The following is a 16,753-nucleotide window of genomic DNA, read 5'->3' as shown; positions in this document are numbered from 1 at the left end:
TTAAAAGTTGCTATTGGGGACCAGCTAACAGGTAGGTTTTTTGCCCTGACTGAAGTTTCTCAGGCTGGACATGCCTTCAAGCTGCACAGAAATCTCCTTCAAAAGATTTACAGGCTGACAAAGAAGAAAGTCCATGCAACGCAAGACTGCAATGAAGACAAAAGAACAGAAACCCAATTATCACCAGACTAAAAACTGTTAATATGAAATTCGTTCAGCAATAAGGAAACAAGGTATGAGATGTAGGAGGCGTTCCATGGCGGCACTTTTATCACAGTGACTTGTTGTGGCCGACACAACACCTGAGCTCTGTTTATATTACAGACTTGCCAATATCCTGTTCCCCTGTGTGTGTGCTGTGGGTCAGCGTGGTGTGTTTGACTTCAGATGAGAGCAGACTTCATGTCAGCATACCCAATAACCCTGCACAACACAAGCCCTTACCTCCTTCATTTCCTGTCATCATAACAATCAGCACATTTTGGAAGCAGAGGAGATGATGAGGGAGGGTTCACTCAAACAAGCTGAAAAAAATAAGCAAGGCTTAAGAGGTGTGCCCTATGCAGTGGTGATAATAATTAGTATTTAGTGTCCTTATACTTCTGTGTAACTCTGGGGCTTTACAGCTACCTGTTTATTTTGAAGATTGTGTGAGAAAATTGCTCTAACAAAAATATTATGTCACTGTCCCTTCATCTAGATATTTGTGGTCATACTTATTAAATGATATACTGATGGAGAAAGCATGGGAAATTTGTGATAAGTACTGTATAAATAGCAAAAAAGTATACAAGTATACTTCAAGATATGACATAAAATGTATGCTTGTGTTGGAAAGATGCAAGATGAATATTGATTATAAATGTGATTTTGTAGGCTGGAAATTTTTTCAGTGTATGTACACCAGAATGCTTTGAACTGATGTTGCCAGCTTTGTTTTCAAAAAAAAGGAAAAGAAAAAAAGAAATGAATATATTTTGATGCATTGTTACACTTTAGACAAGATAAGATTGAAAATAATGTAAATGTATGACAAATACAAATTTTTATTATTTCTGGAAAATATCCTGTACTTAACTAATAACTTTCGCCAATATAGCACCCTGCTAGCTAAGGTTAAGAACAAAAGGATATTAAGATATTTAAGGTATTAAATTTTTTTTTTAGTTTTTTGTATTTTCACCTTATGTACTTCTTATTTATGCATTTTTGTTTGTATCTTTTATGTATCTATATGCATTTTGTTGATGATCTTGTATTCAATATAAAAAGAGTAATAAAAAACAATTACTCAGCTAATGGTTAGGGAGGAATGAGACTGTGACAGGATGAGCTCAGATGAGATGAAGGAGAGAGAAGCATTACAAATTGTAAAGTCTTTGGGGATGTGAGACTGTGATATGAGCTGAGAATGCTGCTGGGACTTCAATGTGTGTGTAGGTTTCTCTCTGTGAGTGTGTGTGTGTGTGTGTGTGTGTGTGTGTGTGTGCATGTGTGTGTCAAGGGGAATATTTATGGGTGTGTGTGCATGTCTCAAACAGACAGATGGACAGACAGAAATAGCCAGAAGATGAGAGTGAGATATGGAGGTGTGCAGGAGGAGAGAGAGAGGCTGGAGGAGAGCAGGATTCAGAGTGAAAGTAAGCAAAAGGCGAGTGCTGCTGACAAACAATTGAATGGTGGATTTGCAAAGACAACAATAAGCTGGAGTTCATATTTCAACATCATAGCACTGCCACTGTTGTATTTGTGTCAGATGAATTACCTGAGTGGTAATAAATGAGCACTGGTGGAGCTTTCACCCAGTATGTTTTTTTCTATTACACACACCATTACCCTATGACAAAGAAATTCCCTGTTGCTAAAGATCGTCCATCATGCATTGCCAATCTCATTTTGAAATGACATACACACTTGGTGAAATACTGTACAGCTTTTGCTGCTTTGTGAAATTTCAATTGTTTCATGTCACCTTGGTTCACATTGCTAGAGGTTATAGTTAAAGCAAGAGTGTGACATGTTTCTTGTAGAGTTTGAGAAGGAGAGATAGAGTTCACTCTTATGTTTGTCTGCTAGATATGCAGCAACAGCCAGTTAGATGAGCATAGCATAAAGACCACTAGACACAAAAGACACAAAAACCACTAGCCCAGCAAATGTGTTAAGCATTTCTCCAAAAATGTCAAAGTATTACTGTAACGGATGTGTTTAGGGTATAGAAGGAGGCTAACACAGGGACTGTTTTCCAGCATTTAGATTGCTCTGCAGAAGACATAAATGACATGAATTGCCTTTTGGTCTAAGTAGCCATGTTTCCATTACAGATTTGTGCAAAACTTAAGTGATATTTTTGAAAATCTCAATAAAACACAATGTGGAGATGACTTTGTTTCCACTGGTGATGTTCTACAAACTGGCATGGCCCAGGACAGGAAGGCTCTACCGCAAGTAATTAAAGCTGCCCAGAACATCACTGGTTCCCATCTACAGATCAGCAACCTCGGTAAAGTGAGGTGTCTGCACAGAGCCCAAAGGTACTGAAAGACAGCAGCCACCCCAGCTACAGTCTGTTCATCCTGCTGCCATCTGAAAAAAGATACAGAAGTATCCGTTGCAGAACCACCAGACTACAGAGCAGCTTCTTTCCCCAGGCTGTGAGACTCCTCAACTCCTCCTTCAATGCCAAAACGATCAGAGATTTCAGAGAGGAATTGTGGGTTCAAGACTGGATTATCTGCTCAATTTTTGAAGAGTTTTGTGATGCAATAACACTGTAGTATCATGTGACCTACAAAAGCCAAAAAAGTATTTCCGTTGTGGTTTTGCGAGATATGATTTTATCGGATCGCCTGAATGTAAGCCTAAAAACTTTTTTGCAATGAATTGGAGTTTTTTTAAAATAAACATGTTTCCATCAACCGTATTTGAGGGTTAATGGAAGACCACTTTCTGCACCTTGGCTCCTTAACAACAGATTTTACACACGAATAAAGTGGAAATCTCCTCAGCTCTACATTCATCACGTGACATCTGGCTGCACAAGTAATTACAAATCCCACCCAAAAAGTTACAGGAAAACATTGTCAAAACTTTGTCTGTCAAAGCCTATTTCTGTTCAGAACAGTACAAAATCACAGGACAACGTTATATTAACTACAGTAAACTGTGTAGACCAAGATTTACATCTCAATTGACTCTGTTTTCAACATAAAAAACAAATAAAGCAGGGGCTTGTTTTTCTCCACACAACTGAGCCGTGGCAATGCGGAACAGCACTGGGAGGGGAGGAGCCATGGAAACCCAGGAGGTACAAAAGCCATGAAGATCAAAAAGGATTATTTTTACAGGAAAATAAAAGTAACAGCAAATGAAATAATTCCTTGAGATAAAATTTAGAACAAAATACTTAAATTTTAAAGAAAATTACAAATTCTCAAATATTAATTGGAAATACAACTTAATGAAGTGCCTTTTTAACTGTTACATAACTCTGAAGCAGTTAAATCACTGTAATCTCAAGACCAAGAGCCCTTGAATATAAGGAGTTGAATATTAGCTGACCATTAGCTACTGCTTTGCTACATGCACATCATGTGATGTGGTGTAAAGACATCCCAGGCCATCAGTTGCTAAAACTTTCTTACACCCCTCATCATGTGATACCAACACCAAAGGCACCCTTAAGCATCTCTGTGAAATGAACCCTCTAGTGTCTGGATGAAACGTAATGTAATAGATAGATGACATGACAGAAGGACATGAGCCATGTGCCTCTTTTGACTAAACCGAACCATCCGTGATTTTGTTGCCTGATCTTAACTGCGATGGTCCATTGGTTGCTATGTGGTGTTGTGCAAACATAAGGAGCGTATCCCCCTCCCCTCCATCTCCCCTCTGCAGACTTTCTCACTCTTCATTCTACAACAGAAGCTTGCAGCATCAATATTGCCATGGATAGGTTTACACTGGCGTTAGTTAAGACTCCTTGTGTCTCATAAAGATGCCAAAAGCAGCCCTCAGCATCAGCATCGCACACTGTTAGGCAGAACAGATTGCCCGCATTTGGTGACCTGGAAATGAAAACAGGCTGAACTGTGCTGCCTTAACACACATCTATTATCTCTGTATGTTGCACATATTATACTTCACACGGTCAGCTTTTGCACATTTCTGAATAAATTGAACACTTAAAACTGGTCAGCTCTTTCATTTTAAGACATATAGACATTTTATGGTATTTTTTTCATATTTTTATTGCATTTTTTCCAATTCTTTATTTACGTTTCTGGATGTTTCTCTTACCACGTTTGTTGTTATGTGCCAGCACTAAACACTAAAGCTGATCCTGTTGAGCTAGTTAAGCTTACAGGAGGCTAAGCTAAGTTAGCATGTAGCACTCAGGCACAGCCAGTGCATGGTGTTTATTGAGGCTTAGACTCTTTAATGATGAAGACAAACGAGCTCATTATTAAGTGTTTGCATGTGTGTGTGTGTGTGTGTGTGTGTGTGTGTGTGTGTGTGTGTGTGTGTGTGTGTGTGTGTGTGTGTGTGTGTGTGTGTGTGTGTGTGTGTGTGTGTGTGTGTGTGTGTGTGTGTGTGTGTGTGTGTGGAATTAAGTGTGTGTGTGTGTGTGTGTGTGTGTTTTCACATGAATCAGTCAGTCTACTGTATGTTATCACGTGTGTCTATAAGTGAGTGTGGTTTTGTTTTGCGGGTGTCTGCTTAGTGTGTGGTATGTGTGTGAGTGTGTGTGCGTGCATATGCAAATTGTAACCTTTACCTTGTTAAAGCTGTCTCAAGAGGTTAATTGCTTCGTTTAGCCTTTGTTGTTGAATTTCCTCACTTTTAAGCACAACTCAATGTTCTATTTTCTCCTGACTGTGTGTATGTGTGTGTAATGGGGATTGCTCATGAGTATATTATACCCAAGTTAAGTCCTCATGATCATCAGTGGAGTGAGTGTAGGCAGGGGAGGGGCTCACTCCACTCTTTGTATTTAATTGTATTAGCAGCCCATATGGCTGCTGTGTACAATAACATGCTTTTGATTTCTCATCATGTGCAGCTATTATCACATGCTGTTCATTTGCTAAGCATATTTACCATAAATGTGATGCTGCCATGGATGAGAGAGACGCTGAGACAGAGAATCCCAACTCTGAAACCAAATTAACGGCTAAATGCATTTTAATCTAAAGAGATCATTTGGGAATAAATTTACAGCTAATGGCGTGTTTATTAGCAGAGTCATGTAAAGGGTTTGACAGAGAGCACGAAACACACTTTGGCTGTGCATACAGAGGCAGCTGCAGTCCTAATGCTGGACATTAGGGGGTGCTAAGAGACAGGGGGGCAAATTGATGCACTTAGTGCCCAAACATAAGAAATTAAGTCGGCAGCGGTGGAATCTAACTACTTTTACCCCCCTCATTTCAGAGGGAAATATTGTACTTTTCACTGCACAACATTTATCTGAAAGCTTTAGTTACTTTAGAAATTCAGATTTTTGCATCAAAGAATAACACGACTTAACAAAATATGATGCTTTGTAATTAATTAAATTACCAAACAGTTTATGTGAGTACTGCTGCAGTGATTAGTTGATTAAACATTCAGTCAATTGAAAGAAAATTTTTGGGTGTTTTTTATTTATGTAGTATTTTTGTGATTTGGGGCTGTTTTCTTTCCTTTTTTGTATACATTTAAGTTCATGGTTTTTTTGTTGTTGTTTTTTAAGGAATTTTGCTGCATTTGGATACTTTTACATTTAAAACTCCAAGTGTATTTTCCTGATTATATTTTATTACTTTTACTTATGTAACATTTTCAGTGCAGGAGCACTGTAGCAGAGTAATTTTACAGGGTGGTATTTGTACTTCAGTAAAGGATCTGCATACTTTTACCACCACTGAAAATAGGTCATGGAATTACTAAAGGAAATGTCAAGCACCAATCATCCCTCTCAGCCTGTTATGAAACCCTTCACTTTATTTATCATCTATGGTCACAATGTTACCATACAAAACCAACTTCCAACATGGAACTGCATCGTAATGCAATAATTTTTAATACTCACACACATATTCAATACCAAAATTAAATACCGTTGTTTTTATAAAATAAACACTGCCAAGGAAAAGAGACACATTAAGTGATATTCAGACATGCAGTGACAAATATAAAAAATAGACATTTCTTTTCTTTTTATGTACAAACATAAATTGACAGATATAAATATATATAGTAAAGTAAAAAAGAGTGTTTTTGTTTTGTTTTTTTTAAATACAAAGGTCAAATTGTACAGTTACATTCCATAATAACAAAACAAGAGACATAGCACAATATTCAAGTGAGTTTGGCTTTTTCAACAGACACTGTACAATACTGTACACTGTGAAAGCAGAAATCAGATCACACAACTGTTGGTTCCTCCCTGCGGAGTCTGTTCACGCTGCTGTAAACATTACAAATAAAGAAAGGGTACAGTTTTTGTTGGTGGATTTCCGTTTGAAATCACTCATTCAGGCAACTTTCGGAGAGAGTGTAATAACAACTGAGCAATCTGTTCTTGGAGCGCTCGCTTTGATGCCTTTAAGTCACCTCAATCACAACTTCAGTGCCGTGTTTTACTTTTCTCGGAGTCTCTCGGTGCTCAGCAGTGAAGAGGATATTTGGTAAAATAAACAAGTCAAGCATTACAGTGAACAAGAAACAGTCATCAGAAAGTTTATATATGTTGGCACAAAGAACAAGCATTTGTCAGGATGTGCTGAAATGTGAAACCATGCTATGCCTTCTCTTTTTTTTTCCGTCTAATTCTGTCGGACGTCCTGCAGCAGTTTGTTAATCTCGTGGACCAGCTCGCTGGCGTCCATGCCAGCCTCATGGCGGCTCTCACTACGCTTGGCACCCTGGTGACCCTGATGGAAGACACTGTCAAAGTCATCTTCCTCATAATTCTCTGGGATTTCCTCCATGGCTGGCAGCCACTTGAGGTGTGGCGGCTGTCCGTTGGTGGAGGTTGACGTGGAGGTGGAGGATGAGGAAGAGGGGGAGGAGACATGATTGGTTCCCACAGATCCACTTCCTGGATTTAGATAGTGAGTGTTGGCTGCCCATGCAGCCACTCCTGGGGGGTAAGCGGGACCTTTCCCACCTGGTAACAACCCTCTCCGGTTGTCCTGAGGAACAGCATTGTTACTATGGTTACTTGCATTGTTGCCACTGCGCCCGCATCCTCTGTCAGAGGTGGATGAGGTCGAGGGCGGGCTGGTTTCACTGCACTCTGCATATGTGTCCATATTAGGGGGGAGGAGCCGCTGGAACACAGAGTTCATCTCTGTGAGGAGGGAGCCAGCCCCTCCTCCAGCCGCACAAGCATCACTTCCTCCTCCGCTGACCACTCCCCCAGTCCCCGCCTCCTCGCTCCCAGACTCCTTGCCAAAAGTTGAGAAGCTCTTGCGGCGCTCCGAGTCAACAGAGGACTGGTCATCATCGATCTGGGGCTGCTGGGAGGACTCCTCCCCGGGGATGTACATGTTGTTGCGGTAGTCAGAGGAAGCCGGCGAGGAGAGGGGGGGCATCCAGCACTGGTCAGAGTGTCCCAGGACGCGACATTCATCTGTACACAGTCTCATAGCTAAGAAAAAAAAAAAAAGACATAGCAAAAGTCAGGAGCAGGTCCAGCTGCAGAGACTTTTAAAGACTTTTTTTCTTTAATGTAATAAAAAAAAGCTGCACTTCAGAATTATAAGGTTCTATCTGCATTCTGAGAGGGTTAGGGTTAGGGTGTGAGATAAAGGGTAACCCATCCCTAACCCAAGTAGCAATAATGATGTGAACTTTTTTGTTTTCTAAATAGAAAGTCCGAAAATGCATAGAACTTACAAAAAATTTTTAAAATTCTCACAAAACTCACATATTGATAATGAGTTGTCACAGAGTAAGAATATATAAATAACGAATAAAGATATAAGATATATAAAGGGTTATATAAAGATATAACCTTACAATTCTTACAGTGACGACAATCAACAATAACAAGAGGAGAAATTAGGTGCCAAATGATTTGTTGATGTGGTAAAATGACGCTCAATATAAACCCTGAGACTGTGGTGAGGAGGGAAGGACAGTATTCACTTTGAAAACAAAAAGTTCAGTGGAGGGTCACAGTGCTGATTTTAACATGAAAATAAGGGCAGGGAGGCTGTTGAGTCGGACCAAGCATGTCTTAAGTCAAAGGTTTATGAATAGTCCATGTACAAACCTGCTCAATATTTTACACCGCAGTGCCTCAGTCTTTCATTAATATGAAAATCACAGCCCAGCTTGGTAGTGATTAGTTTTCTATTTTTCTCTCCTGATCTCTTCATACTCCTGCTTGGAGAAGCAGATTGGTGATATTTACAGCTTACAGCACGGATATCCAAGCAGCGCCAGGTATGAAAACAATCGCATAAACTAGATAAATAAATGAATAATTGCAAGATCCCCCCAAATGGTGGTACAGGCAGATGTTAATGTAATATTTGACTGCTCTGCCAAGCATGCCCACATCTCCTGACTATGTGGCTGAAGCAGGGATTTGCTTGTTTAGTTCTTTTATCATATCTAGCATGAATAGCCACATTTGGCCATCTAAATAGAAAAATCTAAACAAATTAAATCTATTGAAGAGAAACCGGGATAATCCTCCCTCTCGGCCCATTATCTCCTTCCCCTCCCCTTTTCATATTAGCATATGAGATAGAGAAAGGGAAGGGAGGTAGGAGTGGTGCAACACCTCTAAGTCTTTCTCAGAGGGCGAAAAAAGAGATATAGCGAGACTGTCCATGTCCGCCACCCCTCCCTTTATCTATCTCAATAAAGATAGAGGATACATTAACAAGTACAGAGGAGAGAGAGATGCTGAGGAGCTCCAGGCATGTAGGAGAGAGCGAGAGAGGGACACAGTAAGTAGAGAGAGAGAGAAAGAGAGAAGGAGAGAGAATAACATCATTCTAAAAGCAATTACTATGAATTCTCCTCAGTTCAGACATGAAAGCGCACCACTGTCACTCACCGGGGGGAAAAAAAAGAGAAAGAAAAGAAAAGAACAAGAAGGAAGGAGAAAAAAAACAGCACACTGAGACGCATACCGATGAGTGACAGGCGACTCATCTCCGCTCCAGGGAGGATTTTACAGACACGACTCTAACTTAGGGGCAGATAACGCACACACACTCATGCACACACACACACACACACACACACACACACACACACAATAACACAAACAGCGCGACACACTGTAACCTCTCTCAGTGTGATAACGAGCGTGGAAATGAGGGCTGTGTGGAAGAATGGGGCTGAGCACAATGGGGATTGTGTTGGCAACAGGGTGAATGGAGCGGCTCTATAGGCAGGTGTACACACTAATAATGGGCTGCGGCCTGACGCTGTCCGTGGTGCTGAAATGTGTGAGGCAGGAGGTGCTCTGAGGGCTGGGTGTGGTCTGACAGCTCATTCACTGCTAAGTTGGCTCTCAAACAGCTCAATCATCTAATTTCTATGAGGATTAAGAATCATCTATTTGTCAAACATTTGCTTTTGAAGTCAATCACAGCGAGAATAATTCTGTCAGAAAGCATGACAACTTTTGCAAGAAGTGATTAACCCGTTCAGAACCCCCGTTCATTCCAATGGACATTACTTTTCTAGGAAGTTTGGATCCATGTTCACAGTCACCTGACAACTCCTAAATAATTAATTATTTGATGGGATGTCTGTAAGCCAATTACAGTGTTCCACATCATGTAAAGCAGACTGCAGTAGAGCCATGCCCCCTTTTTTTAACAAGCATGGCTGACTGTGAGGGAAGAAGGAAGCGCAAGGCACGTTTTAGCCTATCAATCATATTGTGAAAATATATCATTTGTTTCAAGTTTTTAAAGTAATCATGAGAAGTTACATTACTTATACATGTCAAAAAATCCTATGCAAGATTTACAGCTTTTATTGTGGATTTTTTTCAAAAACATGTCAATTGGAATGGGCAGTCACTGGAAAATGAGCAGGGGAAATACTTTTTAAATAGAGAAAATATTCAGATTTGATTTCCTAATGATACCTTCAGATTATAATGCATCTTATTGATTGTGTTCACAGCATATTCATCTCTGGAGGTTTCCCACATACTCTTTTTAGGAGATACTTCAGAAATTAAAGATATTTTCAGTCACAGTGGCAACAACAATAAAAATATATATGTGTGTGATCTGTTTTAAAACATCACTTAGTCATTGATATGAATTGATTATTCATGAAAAAAAATTCTCACATTCTATTCTTTAAGAAGGAATATAAATATAAATATATATATATATATATTATTGTAATTTTTGCCTTTTTTTTGTAAATTTTTTGATAATGATTTATAAGTGCATTTACATGTGAAAATGTGGATGCTGTGTCGAAACTTTCAGGATGGATGGAGTATATCAAAACAAACAAACAACCCACCTGGGTGAAGTCGATGGTGCATTTCGAGATGTATCAGGTCAGAAAAGCCCTCCCCCAGCAGCAGTCTGTCCACGGGGGATTCCCGACCCATGTCACAGTCACTGTCCCCCGCCTCGCTGTCCCCACGGCCACTGTCCTTTAGGCTGAACTTGTCCATGTCTTGTAATGCATACCTGATGGTGCAAACACACACTGGCATCAATCAGTCGGAGATACTCTATCTGAAAAACAATGCCTCAAGTTCACATTTTGCAAATACAAAGCTGAAGGCTTTGTATTTTGCAGGCTGTTAGAATCAATCAAGACGAATAAATCCATCATATCAAACTTAAGGCTGCTCCTGAAATCTGTCAAATATCTAGACAAGCCTGGGCCCGTAAATCCTACATGCAGGTAGATCCCATCAATAAATCTATCATAACAGCCACAAGGGGCATCAATAAATCTGTCATCCAGAGATCATAAGAAGATACTCTGATCACAGCAATGATGGATGCACACTTTATAATATAAGCCCTTTTTTTTCTTAGAAGTACCAAGAAAATTGTTGTAACATTCAGACAAATGAGTTGCAAACTTCTGAACTGAATGACATCGGTGTGATAACAACTAAATCATGAAAAAATACATTTACACACCATCAAAGCATGAACTCCATGTAACTGAGCAACTGACAGAAAAAACTGCACAACAGGTTGTTGAAACATGTAATACACAATGAAAAACAAGTGGCTTCAAACGTAAACAAAAGATAATCTTTACGGGGAGGGGCGCTGAGGGATAGGGGTAAATTACCTGTAGCTGCGGGAGTATTTGTTGCCACGGAAACTGGGTCTGGGCTGGTACTGGCCCTGATGGAGCATGGACAGAAGCTGTGAGACTTGCTACATCCAAAAATAACAAAACAAACAAAATAAAACAAACAAAAGAAACAGAACAGGGGGGATGAATAACAGATGGGAAATTGAGGAGGAAAAAAGAGAGACAACACAGAAGACAAAATAATGGATGAGTAAACACAAAATGGATGATGGAGAGGCTGCTGAAAATGGATAAGACAAAATGGATGATGTTAAAAACAAAATGGGGGGGGGTCTAGATGAATATGGAGACATATGACTAAGGGGTGAGTGGTGGTTATGACGGAAGTAATGATGACAGGGTGTAAACAAGGTAAAGACAAAGACACATCTATAATCATCAACAGTTACTTTTAATGAGAGTCAGTTTGAACTGCGGGGTCGTGTTGATTAAGTCACTGTCACACATACAGAGGAGTTCATTTGCTCAAACAAGGACAGCTGTGTGAGGGTGAGATGGTTGCTACGTGTGTGTGAGAGAGGAAGAGAAAATTTGGGAAGGGGCTGAGGGACCATATTTGACATTTCTGAGGATAATTCACTTCACTTGTGTGTGTGTGGGTGTGTGTGTGTGTGTGTGTGTATGTGTGTGTATGCTCACCTCCACTGGTGGAGTTGCATGTGCCAGTTCCAAGGCAAAGCTCTCTGGAATGTGATTGGAGGAGATGGTCACCAGGCTGTTGAGTGATTGGCGGCTGTGGTGATTCTGCCGGCTCCCCATCTGGGCTCGGTCCATGGGGGGCGTGGCTGAAGGTGAGCGGTGGTGAGCTCTGATTGGCAGGGTGCCATTCACCGTGGGAACCAGGGTGATGTCACCTTTGTGGATTTGGCGTGAGGGCTTCTTAGGATGGTGCTGGTGGGTGGACTCGGCCACCCGGCAGTTGTAGGAGTGCCTCGTGTCCTTCTTCTCGCGATTACAGCGTGCAGCAAACACCACCATGATGACCAGGAGCACAGTGCAAATGGCCCCCAGGGAGATGATAATGATCAGGGAGGCATCGAGGGAAGACTCCCCCTGGTCCATCACCTGGACATGGTTCTCCATGTTGTCATAAAGAGTGATTTTAAGTGCTGCCTTTGCACTGAGGCTCTCCCGTCCCTGATCTCTGACCAGGACTGTCAACTCAGCATGCTCATGGGGGAAGTTTTCCAGGCTGGCATTGGCATGGATTTCACATGTTCTTGGGTCAATAATGAAGAAACCCTCCTCGTTGCCACTGATGATGGAACAAATGAGTTCAGCGTTGACCCCCGTGTCACGATCAGTTGCCCTGACCACGGTCACCAGGTTTCCAGCCTCTGTGAACTTTGACGCACGCACATCAGCAGTGAAGTTCCACAGTTGGGGAACCACGATGACTGGAGGGTTATCATTCTCATCCAGGATATTCAGAATCACTGTGGCGTTGCTGACCTGTGGTGGTTTCCCTGCGTCTTTGGCTTGCACAACAAAGGAAATGCGACTAACGTCCTCACGATCAAATGTACGGAGTGCATAGATGGCACCATTCGAGGGATCAATGGTGACGTAGGTGGAGATGGAGCTACCATGAACAGAGTTCTCCAAGATGGAGTAGCTCACCTGTCCATTGGCATCCAGGTCAGGGTCAGTGGCCACGATGGAGGTCAGGTATGCTCCAGGAGCATTGTTCTCAGATTTAAAGATCTCATACTGACCCTTCTCAAAACGTGGTGGGTTGTCATTTTCATCTGTTACATGCACAGTGAAATGTTTGACAGTAGACAGACTGGGGGTCCCTCTGTCCTCTGCCACCACCGTCAAACTGAACTCTGATCTCTTCTCTCGGTCCAGAGACACGTTGGTCAAAATCATGTAGTTGTTCTCATAAGACTTCTGCAGTTTGAAATATCCTTGACCATGAAGTTTACACTCGACCTCTCCATTCAACCCCGAGTCCAAGTCCTCCACCCTCACCAGAGCTACAAACGTGTCCAAAGGGGACGCCTCAGATATATAAGCTGCGTCCCCGTTCCCCTGAGAGGACATGAGATTGATGCTGATGTCTGGTTTATTGTCGTTTACATCCACCACTTTGACCAGGATCTTGCAGTGAGCCGGCATGGAGTTGGGACCCATGTCCTGCGCTTGAACATCAATGTCATAAGAGTTGACAGCCTCATAGTCCACGCGCCTGATGAGGGTCAGGCGGCCGCTGTCAGGGTTAATCTTGAATGTCTCCATTATTTTGGGGGACACGTGACTGCTGAATGAGTAGACTATTTTGGCGTTAGTGCCGTCGTCCGCGTCAGTGGCGTTCAAATCAATGAGCAGAGTGCCAACAGGTGAGTTTTCTAGGAGATTTATGACATATGATGACTTGTCAAAAATTGGGCTGTTGTCATTTGAGTCGGCGACACTGATTTTGAGGAGGGTCGAACCCGTTCTCGGGGGAACGCCCCTGTCAGAGGCCGTGTATTGAAGTTCATACGCGGAGCGCACCTCCCGGTCCAGCTCCCGGAGCACCACCAGCTCCGCATACTTCGCCCCGTCAGCCCGGGACTGGATGTCAATCTTGAAGAAGTTGTTGGGCTCTAAGGCATACGTGTACAGAGAGTTCTCTCCGACGTCTGGGTCTGTGGCGCTGTCCAGGGGAATGCGCGCTCCCACGGTCGCGCTCTCCGAAATCTCGATTGGGATGACGGCGCGGGCGAACTGGGGTACGTTATCGTTGATGTCCAGCACTTCCACTTCGACGTGAAACAGCTGCAGGTGCTCCGTGGGGAGCGTCAGCACGTCGAACTGAATCGAACAATTGAGATTCTTTTCGCAGAGTTTCTCACGGTCAATTTTGGTCCTGATGCTGATTTCTCCGTCCTGCTCGCGCACCGTAAAGAAAGACAAGCTCCCTCTTTGCATAGCTCTGAAGCGGAGCGACACTGAGCTGGGAAGTTTAGCCAAAACATCTGCGACATCTTCCTTCAAACGAGCAATAACCGTGCCAACCTTCTGCTCCTCATGAATCTGGTATTTCAGTGTCTTACCGGTGACGTGTTGTGTCGCCACCGCGAGAACAGCCACAACTTTCCACATACTTGTCAGAAATCCTCCTTTCATTTTACTGGTAGCCTTCGTGTGGCAGCCAAAAAGAAATCTCCAAAATAACTCCAAAATGCAGTACAGGACAATCCGGGTTTCAACTTACAAAGCGCTGTGCAGCCTCAGTCAGCAGCTGCATGTCTCTCTGCGGAGCGAGGAAGAAAAAAAACATTCGATTGTTAAATGTAAGCTCGCTCAAGTTCTTCTAATTTCCATAAAAGGCATTTAAATGCGTGTCTGTCTCTCTGGTACAGATCTGTTGAGCGCGTCCAAAAACCAACTGAATGCCACTGAAATCTGTGCGCCTTTCTCCCGCTCCTCTCTGCGTCTGGTCTGTGCACCGTGCGCTCTCCTCCGCTCCCTCTCTCCGTTTGAGGTGCCTCTGCACACACACTCGCCCAAAATAACCCGCCTCAGACCGACTAGTTGTTCATCAGCCACGGCCCCCTTTTCACATCCACGGAAGACAAATGCTTCTTAAATCAAAAGCTGGCTGGTGGCCACTCAAACTCCACAGAAGAGGAGAAGGAGGCGCAAGAGGGGAGAAAAAAAGAAAGTGGGGAATAAACAAAAACCCCGCCCAGTGGGGTTCACTCTCCCCACTTTTTTTTTTTTTTTTAATGCCCTACAATGGACAGAGCAGAAAATAAACTGGAGAAGAAAACATTCATTCAAAAAGCGTCTCCTGACGTTTCTCTCTGCTATAAAACCACAGGAAGGTTTAGGAGTTTCGCTTTGGGTCTGTTCTCTCCAGACAGCGCGGAGACACACATGCTCATTAGGCAGGACAAACATACAATAAACCCAATCAGCATCATTGTTACCCATTCCCTTTACAGGCAGACTTTTGATATCTAGAACATCAAACCCAGCCGAGCCAGAAGCAGCTGTCACAGTCACTGCACCTCTCTGACTGACGCACCGGACGCCTGGCATCACTGTGTTTACATGCCCGGAGCTTCGACTGTATCTAAGGTCTTTTCCTGCTCTCTCAGGTGGCAACTGACTTTCTGTTCTCCTTGCACAGGCACTCTGTGGAGGATGATGGGAGTGCAATATGTTTTGTTTTTTCACGTGCTTCTCCTCTGTGGCTGTCTTTGGGTGAGAGTATAAGCCGGGTAAGCTGTGTGGAGAATTGTGTTGAAAGGGAGCCGGACTCTAATGAATGCCTTTAAAGAGTTGGTCACGCCGAGGAACAGCTCTGTCCCCGTGCACAAATATGTTCAACAACACTTCAAACTCCCCACAGGATGGGCTTCTTGATAACGAGCGCAGCAACCAAAACACAGCAGCTGGGCCAGGCGGTTTTTGGTTAGTTTTAAATAAATGTGCAAGCACAAGCAAGAGCAGAGAGAGACAGAGAAAGGATGAAATGCAGGGAGAGAAAGAAAGAGAGAGAGAGATCTGAGGTCTAACGAATGTGCACAACTGGGAGCGTGCATTCTGGAGACCATCTGGCGCGGTTTCATTGGCACCAGGACCCAGCGATTACAGCCGACCAAACAAGACTCCAGCGGAGCCCCGAACCCCACACAACTGTGAGGAAATGAGTTGTCATGGGGGATTGTAGAGTACCAAGCAGCTTTTCCACATCCATTTACTCATTTTGCGCGCGTGCGTGAGGATGAGGTATGCCTGTGTGTGCATCAAAGAGAGACAGAGACATGGGAAACGCGCTCGACTAATAGGGACTTAAGTTAGTGCAGTAACGGGTTACTGAAACCTTCATAATGTTCAAATCAAATAAACTGGCAGGAGCTGCAGGTGAGGCAGACTGTAGGTGACTATCTGGAGCACAACTCCAACAACACCAGCTCTCCCTGAACAAGAATCAACTCGGATCTGTCCTGCTCACCCTCGCCTATCACTTAGCTCATGGGGTGTCCCAACTTTAGAATCCAATCAAATAATTTGAAAAAAAAAGCTGGGGGTCAGCAGCTTTTGGCATTATGTGGGTCATTGAAAAAAAAGAAAAGAAAAGGAAAATCCCCTACAAATGAGACAACTGTCGACTTGCTGTAGGGCAACAATCTGGCGATACAATACATACCACCACACAGCTATGATTCAATACATCATGATAAATTCCAACCCAGCTAGCAGTTTTTTGTTTTAAAAACAACAAACATGGTACATTGTTTTAGTTAAGTTTTCAGTGGAAGGTTTTCTTTTAGAATGTTCTTCAAGTAACATTCTAACATTTAACCTTGAAGGAACAATATTTGAAATGATAAACATTCTTAAAAAGTTATTTAAAAATTAGATTAAGATGTTTTCTTCAAAACATTATTACAACTTGTAGGTAACATTAGCCAGTGTTGTGGGAGTGTTCCCT

General features: G+C 42.5%; 1 protein-coding gene across 2 annotated transcripts; it reads right to left on the bottom strand.

Moving 5' to 3' along the window:
• Window positions 1–5,962: 5,962 nt before the first annotated feature.
• On the bottom strand, window positions 5,963–14,899 carry LOC121942555 (protocadherin-18). 2 transcript variants are annotated; one of them, XM_042485799.2, is made up of 4 exons: window positions 11,962–14,899; window positions 11,296–11,384; window positions 10,501–10,673; window positions 5,963–7,639 (listed from the first exon to the last, which is right to left on the bottom strand). In XM_042485799.2, the coding sequence occupies exons 1-4, from the start codon at window positions 14,434–14,436 to the stop codon at window positions 6,813–6,815; spliced, it is 3,564 nt and encodes a 1,187-aa protein (XP_042341733.2). In that variant the 5' UTR covers window positions 14,437–14,899; the 3' UTR covers window positions 5,963–6,812. The 2 variants fall into 2 exon arrangements, with proteins under 2 accessions (XP_042341733.2, XP_042341734.2); XM_042485800.2 differs by having other exon boundaries at window positions 11,296–11,351.
• Window positions 14,900–16,753: the final 1,854 nt, after the last annotated feature.

Source organism: Plectropomus leopardus, chromosome 3 (assembly GCF_026936395.1).
Source record: "Plectropomus leopardus strain MGB_pleo_1.0 chromosome 3, ASM2693639v1, whole genome shotgun sequence".
NCBI classification, from domain to species: Eukaryota; Metazoa; Chordata; class Actinopteri; order Perciformes; family Serranidae; genus Plectropomus; species Plectropomus leopardus.
The sequence above is the reverse complement of the archived record's forward strand: the minus strand, read 5'-3'. Positions and strand labels throughout refer to the sequence as shown.